We start from the raw sequence: 9,276 nt of genomic DNA, 5'->3' as shown, positions 1-9,276 counted from the left end.
AAATAAACAAATTATAGAATAAAACAATTAGGACAGGACGATTCGGTGGAATAATTAAAAGGCGCGCCAAACCCAACAAGACTGTAATCATAGTTGGGTTGCCAGTTGGAATCGTATTGGCATTGGAAACAAAAAAGGCACACAAAATCAATCATAACAAGGAAAAGCAAGGGGTAGGTCGCAGTATTAGATTGAAAAGGAATGATATATGAAATTAGTAGTCATCTCAGGGGTTCTGATACTTTTGGCATACCTTCTGATGGATTCAATGGTACACTATTTGAACAGAAACATTTCCAATATGAATCACTTTCCCTAGGAGATAGCATCCAACAAGTGTTCCTAAAGTATCAGAATCGCTGAAAAGCAAATTTGAAGTACAATCATACTAATACGGAATATTTCATAAAAAATGGTCCAAATCCCATTTCGGACGAACCCTCCTTTACATAGGCTATACCATCTTTTATTTCTTGAAGTCACGCCAGCTTTTGGTAGGCTTACATATTCCACCTTGCTACGGCAGACGGGTGCAGATTTTTCTGTTAGCGGTCTGAGTGGCCGAGGGGGACCTCAGCCTAAAGAGGGCCCCGAGCTAAACCTCCACATGTTATACCGCTTTCATAAGCGCATGATTGTTTTTTTTATTAAGCACTTATGAAAAGAAAACTAAATACAATACAACTACATAGATAAAAAGACACACAAAATCAATCATAAAAAGGAATAACAAGGAGAAGCAGAAATATTACAATGGATGAATAATGTATGAATATAGATTTATTTTGTTACAAAATAATTAGAACCTTTCAATACATCGATTGGGTTCTGAACGGTCTGGTTTATATAGACACATTTCAAATTGGAACCACTTTCCTTGCGAAAGAATCCAACTTGAGTGCCTTAGGTGTTAAAAACCCTCGAAAACGCTGTAAATCAAAGCAGTTTTGAAGAACAATCAAACTAATACGGACTCATAATCACTCAAATGTCATATCTTGGGTTCAAATCCGATTACGGACGAACTCTCCTTCATGTAGGCTTTAATTCCCATGTTCTTGTAGTCACGCCAGCCTTCGGTAGGCTACAATAGTACAATCGTAAACTCGCACGAATTAGCATCCTGCCCGTCGTTGGTTCAAGCCTCGTATGGACCGTCCCCGGCAGCAAAGAACTGTCTGCGCGGTACTTAATAGGTTTCAAACAAACAATATTCTTGCACTGAAAAAACACACGACACAACTTTATTCATGTAACACACGCACACATACAGATACAGTTTAAAGACTACACCCGTTGTTCCGTACGCCCCAATCCGGTAGTGATTCCGTTCCATCCGTTTTGCGTCCCCATTTCATATATTATCCTCATTTGGCATAGGCAGTAGACAGAAGAAGCGCGTGATAGAAAAAAAATGCCCCACAACTTTACTGCTGATACTCTACCCGCTCCTTGTTCGGATCGGTACGATCCAACCGGTACATGTACGCCCGGCTGCTGGCCCCATTAATCTCGTTCCGATCGATCGGCACATACTTTACCAGCTCATCGTCCTGCTCGCCGAGCAGCTTCTTCAGCTGCTGCACCTCCTTGTCGCGTGCGAGCGACGCCAGCTTCTGCAGCAGTTCCGGATCTTCCTCCAACGCTTCGTCCAGCACCTCCCAGGAGATAAACTTCAGATCGGACCCGAAGAACAGATCGTCCGACAGGATGTCGATGATGTGATTGAGATCGAGCGGGCGAATTTTCTTGTACGATTTGCCGAGATCGTCCGGTACGAGCGAACCGCCACCGTTGGGACGCTTGGCCGTTTTCATGTACCGCTCGAACCAGCTCGAGCCGTGGGCCTCTTGCGGGGCCACTGCTGCCATCTGAATGAAGTACAAAAGAGATAAAGTTTTTAAAATTTATGATCTAAAATGAGCCTCTCAAGCCGACTCACGTGAAATCCACCGGCACGCCGTCCTATACGGGGCACACTTTTCGACTGCTTGAGGAAAAAGTTCTCCAAATCGCCCCGCCGTCCAATGCGGGGCACACTCTTGGACAGCTTGATAAAGAAGCCGGGCGATTCGCTACCGATTGCGTAGCAGATGAGGGCAAAAAACACAACCAACTTCATCGTCTATCGTTGGGGGTCGGCGGGTGATGCTTTCTTTCCACGGTGGCCGTCTGGATGGGACTGTTTGTTCAACCTTACAGTCGAATCTGTATTTATACGGTTGATTTTTTTCACCATCAGGGAACGGTTTTATTCACAGCACCCCTATCGGATTATGCAAATGCAAATGAGGTCGCTTGCCTGGTGCGGGGTTGCCGCCGTACCAAACGGATGGCTTGTTTTCATTTATGTCTGTTTTTATTGATTTTTACTCATCCAGAGGGGCAGTTCCCGGCTTCTAAAAGTAAGCTTCTTCTCGCTGTTCATAGGTCTTCCAATATGGAAAGATTCGTTGAAGAACGAGAGTAGCTTTTTCACTTAAAATCGAACCACCTGTTAAGCGAAACGACCACTCTACAGCAAAATCGATCAGTGGATTGCGGCCCTTAGAAGCGTTCCTACAACAGTCAGATTGACCTTAGATTGAGTGATAGAGAGGCTAATAGACGACGCAAATTCAAACTTATCCTGCAAACTGATCGTTATTTCTCTTTAACTCGCATTTGTCATCTTTTCAAAGCAAATTGCTCCCCTTTTCCTGATTCGTAATAAATAAGTGAGTATAATTTATTCCGCAACCTATTCCAACACATCGCCGTCACCGATCCTCACACCAGCGAGCTCTGCTCCCACTGGCTGATTTCGGTCGGCAGAAACTGCATCCGCTGAACGGCCTGACGTATCTGGCCGTACGTCAGCAGCAACCGATGCAGCTGGTACTCCTTCTGGACCTTCGCCAGCCCGCCCCCGGTAAGCGGTGCGACAAACTCCAGCTGCTTCAGATGCTCGAACGCTTTCAGCACGACCGGCCGCTCGATGCCCTGCATGCTGGAGCTGCTGTTGGCCCACTTGCTGAAGCGCGTCAGTATCATCTCAAAGTTGAACGGATCGCGATCGTAAATCTCCGAATGGTGCTTGATCGCGATGACGAGACAGATCTCGAGCACGGAGGATCCCGCCAGCAGCTTTACCTTGTCGTCCGATTCGTACCGTTCGCCCAGCTGCTGGATGGACTCGACCGTAATGGCCCCATGTTCATCGTCCAGCCCGTTCACCAGCTCAAACAGCTGCATCCGGAACGGCCCTTCCAGCACATCGTACTCGTACATGTTCTGCAGCACCGTTTGCACTTCCGCACTCTTGAGCAGCTTGTCGATGTTCCGATTCCACTGTGTGACCCATTTGGAGGGTAGGCTGTACTGGCGTGGATTGAAGAGATTGCGTAGCAGTGCTAGCTCGTCGTTGTTCAGCACGTCCGACGGGATGGTGGGATGGGTGGCAGCGAACGTGCGTACCTCCTGCTCGGTGGGCAGCTTCAGCAAGCTACCGAACAGCTCCAACCGTTCCTCGAACCCGTCCTCCCGCGGGAGCAGAAATATTTGCCGATGGGAGAAGCGTGACTTTACGCGCTTCTCGAGCAGCTCGATCACGTCCAGGCGGGCAGTCAGGCCCAGCACACAGATCGGTGCCTGAGCGGACTGGGCCACGTCGAACAGGTTGTACAGCAGCGTTTGGTTGTGGTGCGAGCAGAACAGATCGAACTCTTCCAGCAGAAAGATGACGCTCTTGGATTTCTTCCGATCGCCCGCCTTGAGGCATTCCAGCAGGAAGGCAAGATTTTCCGCGAACGAACCGAACACTTTGCCGTCGACGGCATTTTCGAGATTCATTTGGGCGGTTGCTGATTTCAGGGCAATCCGATCGTCAATGTGTATCAAACCGTTCAGGTACACGATCAAACTGTTGCGGTGGAATGTTTCTTTGCACAGGAGTTGGACCAGCACGGATGTTACCAGCTAGAAGTAGATACGCGTACCAGCGTGTTTATTAGGATGTAAAAGAATCTTTCTAAGGACAACTTACGGTGGTTTTCCCGATTCCTCTCGGTCCCAGCAGCAGCGCACTGTTTGATTCACCATGTTCCGCGGTGCGCTCGAGCAGATCGTGGATTTGTTGCCGCTCCGCTTCGTATCCGTGAAACGATGCACGATCGGTGAGTAGGCGAGCTTTGAGGAACCTGCGCGTGCTGTCCAAATCACTGCAGCCGTCCGGCATGATTCGTATTTTCTTTTTAGTCAGTCAGTTAAGTTCTTTTTAAATGATTTTATCACAGTTTTGCTTGTGCCGCACTGCCACCACCGAATGGTAAACAACTCGTGACGTTTGGCGCCAAAAGCGTAGTTTCGTTCAAGCTGTTGTTCGTTAAGTTTTGAATGTTTCGTGCTCGATGTTGTATTGTTTTAGCATTTGCCATAAAATACATTTGAGCAGCAAATTAGATAAGAGAGTTAGTAGTTTATGAATAATTTCTACTCCAGCATTGAAAAAACTCAAAAATAAAATAAAACAACTTGAAACTCTCTCGAATTATGAGCGATGTTGTGCGATGTTTTCTGTCAAACCCAACAGTCGCAGTCCAGCCTTCAACCTACCCTGCTAAACACACTGACATCTGACAGCCAACGCAGCAGAAACAAAAAAAAACAGCAAAAAGAAAACATTTTGTCTACGTGTTTTGAAACCGTAATCTTATCGATAACGACAAAACCAATCGAAGAAATATCGTACCGTAAACAATATTACAACAAGGTAAAGACACCCACACACGCACACATACGTGCAGCCTTCTTAAACGCGAATTTGCCGGTACTCTATGTTTGCAATGTAGAATACTGGAAAGTAATGGAATGTTTCCTGTTCCTTCCTTTAGCTCTTGATTCGTGACGCCCTCCTAGCTCCTAGCAAGCGCTCCGCCGGAAGCACCGCGTGAAAAAAAATGGTTGAACTCAGCTCTAGCAACGACCCGTTCCAGCACGGATTCCCGAACGCGGTCTTCATCATCCCGGCAATCGTCGTGATTGGACTCGGTGGTATGTACGGAGTAGGATGAGCTGTGGGTGGTACGTTTGAGGGAGGTTTGTTCTATCAGGGGAGAGATTTTTCAATGTACCGGTGTGTCCAAGATGTGGAGGTGCTCTTAGAAGCATTTGGCATGAGCTGGAGCTTGACTTTACGAAGTAACCGGATAACATTCCCCTGGTACGTTGGGCTACCCTGATGGTAAATGAGGCTCGTTAGGCGTTTGCGGCTCCCAATCGGCACAACTGGACTGTCGAGCCATCGCGGATCCAGTTTTAATTACTAGTTATACCTTTATGGGCACGTAAAGTTAAAAGTTTACATGGAATTAGGAATTCATTGCTGAAATTATAATCTGTTAAAGCACTAAGCTCCTCTTAAACATCAAAACTCAATTCATTACACGTGCTCACCTTTGATCTTAGTGCCGATGAAGGTTACAACCAAAAAGCATGGCCTTGAATACGTACCATATTGTCCGTATGGTACCTCCTTCTAGATGATTTGCTTTCGAAGAGAACAGCACGCTTCTTTTCCTCCACACACGCACACACAAACACACGCCTTACCTTGATTAGTGGCCCTTGTGATGCAATAAATGGCATCAAACTCATCTGCAATCGTGTGGCAAACCCAGCCGCCCTCCAGAAGGTAACTGTTATCAGCATCGCACCGGGCACAGCCGCCACCATCGCGCCTAGAAGGCCTTTCGACCACCGTCCGGACCGCTTATCTGGTCAGTAACCGTTTGCCGTTCGATCCATCCATTGCAACCTGCTGCTTCTCGTGCCGGCGTGGTGGGTTAGCGCCGAAACAGCGTCCGGATCTTTATTACTACCCCGTGTGGTGGTGTGCGCAACGCAAAATGGGCGACGTGGCAGAGGAGCTGTTTAACGCGATGGGCGGTCCGGAGGGTGGTGCTGGTGCTGCGGCCGAAAGTGCACCCGGTGCGGAGAATCCGTTCAATCCGGAAGACTTCAAGATGCCCACGATGGAAGACTTCCTGAGCATGCTGGAGGGCATGGAAAATCTGTCAGACGAGGAAAAAGAAGAGCTGAAGGCGGGCGTGCTGCAGAACGCGATGCGCCGCAAGATGCAGGCCGGATTGACGGACTATCTCGTGTTCATCGTTATGCTGGCAATTATGCTGGCCGTGTTCGGTAAGACACACACACACACGTACGCACTATATTGCCTTTAAAGGTTCCGAGAACCCTTTTTCGTGGGATTTTGTATCCCTCTCGTTCGCTACAAGACCCAGTTAAACACATTTGTTTAAACAGTTGAATCTCTTCAGACAACATTAAAAACTTGGGAAGAGAGTTCAACGTCTCTGCAGCACACAAATTAGTCTGATTTTGGAATCGAACCCGCTTTGACTGCCCCCTGTCAAACCATGGACCCATCTTTCGATCTACCGAGCGAGGAACAACTGCTCGAGGTGCTTGCCGACGCAACGCCCGAAGAGCAGGCCAAGCTGCTGGCATTGTTGCAGCAGTTGCCACATCTCCCGCAAGTGGTGCAAGCGTTGCGAAGGGAGACCGTTTTTAAGGCTACTCTTTACCGGCAAATTACCTTCGCTGTCGCCGTGCTCCTCGTACTAAGCCTGTTCGGTAAGAAGCGCGACAGCGAAATGGCAAAAGCGGACAACCCATCAACTCAAACAAGGGGCGACAACAACATCATCATCATCATCATACGAGGGAAACCTGTGAAATGTGAACCCATTCGCTAATTCGTGTTGCCTTCCGATGCTACCGCTGGGTTTCTTCTGTACTGGTTGGGCTTCGAGTTTCGAGTGCGTGCTGCGTCTCCGTACTTCTCGCCATTTCTCGCCTGGCAAAGTGTGTCGCAGAGTTCTTAACGGGTCGTTTGGTGACACGTTAGCACCTTTTTGGGCTACCTTGTTGGTCAATTCGGTTTTATTGTGACGAAGGAAATCCCCAATCCCTCCTTCGCGCGAGAACGGTTATCATCATCACTGCCAACGTATTCCATCGCTTTTGCCACGTCACTCGCAGACGACGACGCGACGGTACTCCGCGGACTTATCGGTGGAGATAAGCGGCTTGATTTTTTGTCTTCTTCGTTCCGTCTGCTTTTTGTTACTTGATTTCACTATCGTGCCCACGATTTTATCTCATCTCAACACACACACACACACCCACCCATCAGCCCACTCAATGGGGGACAGCGAGCGAATCGCTGTGACCGCTGGACCCTTCGCTGCGCAGTGCATTTTGCCACCTGTGTTTTATTAGTGTACAGCCGGGAATGCTACCGCTTTGAGGCTCCCGATTGAACGTCGCTTCAACGATAATTGCGTATCGCGAAACAGAACAAAACAAAACAAAAATGGCCACCGAACATGAAGAGAACCCGTTCGTGGAGGCGCTCAACTCGGCCGCCCTGGGCGAACTGCTGCAGGACGCTGAGAAGCGCTCGCTGGCGCAACAGTTCCAGGACAATCTCCGCACCCTGTCCGACATGTTCGTCAACCTGTCGGACGAGGAGAAGCGCCAGTTTGCGAGAGATTTCAAGGGCAAGTTTGTGAAATCGTTAGCTCAGCTGAATGAATTTTCCAAGCAGAAGAAAATCGTTCAATCAAGTGCACCGGGCATGGAAGAGGAACCGGAAGGGTCAAGATTGATGGATACGCTCGCCAAACGTATGCCCGGCGTGGGTATGCTTTGGACGGAACAGTTCCAACCGACACCGATCGGGTACGGGCTGTTGGCTGGTGTGGTGGTAACGATCGTCGGTGAGTTTTGTCTCTCTCCGTCTGGGGGGGTTGAGGTTTTTGACGCGATTATAAACAAGAAACTCCTTCAGGAACAGTTTTCAAATTAACACATAATAATTAAACAAAAAATATAAATACTTAATTGTACTCGCTTTCCTTTCGTTACAGCATTCTTCGGCTACAAGCTGTACCTGTCGCTCACGGAGAAGGAACGCAAGCGCGAAGAGAAGCTAAAGGCGAAGCAGGAAAAGAGCAAAAAGAAGAAATGATTCCCTGCCGGAAGGGGCAGTGGCACCACCGCTGGCGGCGGCACCGGTGATCACTCATCGCATCGAACTCACCAGAGACAGCGACAGCAGCCGTCGTTGTCGTCGCCACCAGCACAGCACAAACATTCCAGAGGAAAAAGACTTGGCAAGGCCTAGCGAATCCATACCACGTAATAATTACACGGCAACACATATAGGATGGAAGAGAGCGATAGAGAGAGAGAGAGAGATGAGGTATATTTATGGGATATATCAGAAACCCGTTAATCATCGATTTTTGCAGAGCAGATAAGTGTATATTTACCCTCCCCAACAATTGAATAGCTATTAAAGAGACTCTCGACTGTAACTATTTTCCGTGCATTGCTGTAGCATCAGTAACTTGTTCCGTTTCCATTTTCCCCCCGCGATGCAACAGTATAAGGGTAGCAGCTATATAGTGTGTTCACAGTTTTCCGACTATACAAACCGGTAGAGGAACGTATTACCTTCTTCAGCTTCATTTACAGAGGACGTAGCACAGATTACAAGACTTTTCTTATCTAGAGCGACTATACGCGTGTGTATGTCTTTTTTTACGATCAGTAGAAAACAATAGACGAGGATAATCCAGTTTTGTTGGCAATAGCTATTACGCAAGAGACAGAAAGGCGATATTTCAATTAGCAGGAAGGTGAAACAGACGATAACAGCCACATCCAGACACTCACTCACTCACACACACACACACCGTACACGCAAAGATGTTTATTTTCTCGTTTATGTGCAAGATAATATATTTTATAGAAGAAGATGATGATGGACTAAGGCGAACAGAGGGAGAGACAACTACGTTTATATTGAAAAGAATATAAATAATGTTTCAAATCAATTCCTTTTTTTTCATTTAGAGCTTACTTACCATTTCTCTGGCCGCTGAGTTTGATGGTGAAAGAAATTCATGTTACAATTTTTTTTTGTACGATAAACAACGCTATTATTTATTTACATACATCTATCGAAACATCTTTCCTTAACCTTTCTTTCACTACAAAAAAATTGTTTCCTTCATTTTTTTCATTTAACTATTCGTAATAGCATTAAGGCACATTCTAACACAATTCTATTAAGACACATAGTACCACCGCAAAGACTTTGCAAAAGCAAACAGTCACACGCACGTCCATTAACGGGGTTTCCAGGGGTTCTCATAGTTATGGGACACTTCCTTGACTCTTTCCTATGGGAGGTGAACTTCATATGTT

The 9,276-nt window shown here is 47.1% G+C and overlaps 3 protein-coding genes across 5 annotated transcripts; 1 reads left to right on the top strand and 2 right to left on the bottom strand.

Annotated features, from left to right (window-relative positions):
* Positions 1-974: 974 nt before the first annotated feature.
* Positions 975-2,177, bottom strand: LOC121592830. The gene is made up of 2 exons (XM_041914654.1): positions 1,943-2,177; positions 975-1,871 (listed from the first exon to the last, which is right to left on the bottom strand). The coding sequence occupies exons 1-2, from the start codon at positions 2,120-2,122 to the stop codon at positions 1,428-1,430; spliced, it is 624 nt and encodes a 207-aa protein (XP_041770588.1). The 5' UTR covers positions 2,123-2,177; the 3' UTR covers positions 975-1,427.
* Positions 2,178-2,678: 501 nt separating this feature from the next.
* Positions 2,679-4,620, bottom strand: LOC121594170 (origin recognition complex subunit 4). Its single transcript, XM_041917196.1, has 2 exons — positions 4,025-4,620; positions 2,679-3,957 (listed from the first exon to the last, which is right to left on the bottom strand). The coding sequence occupies exons 1-2, from the start codon at positions 4,214-4,216 to the stop codon at positions 2,770-2,772; spliced, it is 1,380 nt and encodes a 459-aa protein (XP_041773130.1). The 5' UTR covers positions 4,217-4,620; the 3' UTR covers positions 2,679-2,769.
* A 26-nt stretch (positions 4,621-4,646) lies between these two features.
* On the top strand, positions 4,647-8,903 carry LOC121594172. Of its 3 annotated transcripts, XM_041917203.1 has the most exons (3): positions 4,647-4,750; positions 4,872-5,031; positions 7,932-8,903. In XM_041917203.1, exons 2-3 carry the CDS (start codon positions 4,938-4,940, stop codon positions 8,030-8,032), a joined length of 195 nt encoding a protein of 64 aa, XP_041773137.1. In that variant the 5' UTR covers positions 4,647-4,750; positions 4,872-4,937; the 3' UTR covers positions 8,033-8,903. The 3 variants fall into 3 exon arrangements, with proteins under 3 accessions (XP_041773137.1, XP_041773136.1, XP_041773135.1); XM_041917202.1 differs by lacking the exons at positions 4,647-4,750; positions 4,872-5,031 and adding an exon at positions 5,766-6,180; XM_041917201.1 differs by lacking the exons at positions 4,647-4,750; positions 4,872-5,031 and adding an exon at positions 7,267-7,781.
* Positions 8,904-9,276: the final 373 nt, after the last annotated feature.

The sequence above is a fragment of the Anopheles merus genome, chromosome 2L, assembly GCF_017562075.2.
Source record: "Anopheles merus strain MAF chromosome 2L, AmerM5.1, whole genome shotgun sequence".
Lineage (NCBI taxonomy): Eukaryota > Metazoa > Arthropoda > Insecta > Diptera > Culicidae > Anopheles > Anopheles merus.
The sequence above is the reverse complement of the archived record's forward strand: the minus strand, read 5'-3'. Positions and strand labels throughout refer to the sequence as shown.

Excerpts from the sequence above, each read along its gene's own strand:
- LOC121594172 (XM_041917201.1), top strand. The coding sequence starts at position 7,376 with ATGGCCACCGAACATGAAGAGAACCCGTTCGTGGAGGCGCTCAACTCG. Across the intron at positions 7,782-7,931 it reads TGTGGTGGTAACGATCGTCG|CATTCTTCGGCTACAAGCTG; the intron begins GTGAGTTTTGTC and ends CTTTCGTTACAG.
- LOC121592830 (XM_041914654.1), bottom strand. The coding sequence starts at position 2,122 with ATGAAGTTGGTTGTGTTTTTTGCCCTCATCTGCTACGCAATCGGTAGC. Across the intron at positions 1,872-1,942 it reads GGCGTGCCGGTGGATTTCAC|ATGGCAGCAGTGGCCCCGCA; the intron begins GTGAGTCGGCTT and ends TACTTCATTCAG.
- LOC121594170 (XM_041917196.1), bottom strand. The coding sequence starts at position 4,216 with ATGCCGGACGGCTGCAGTGATTTGGACAGCACGCGCAGGTTCCTCAAA. Across the intron at positions 3,958-4,024 it reads GAGGAATCGGGAAAACCACC|CTGGTAACATCCGTGCTGGT; the intron begins GTAAGTTGTCCT and ends ATCTACTTCTAG.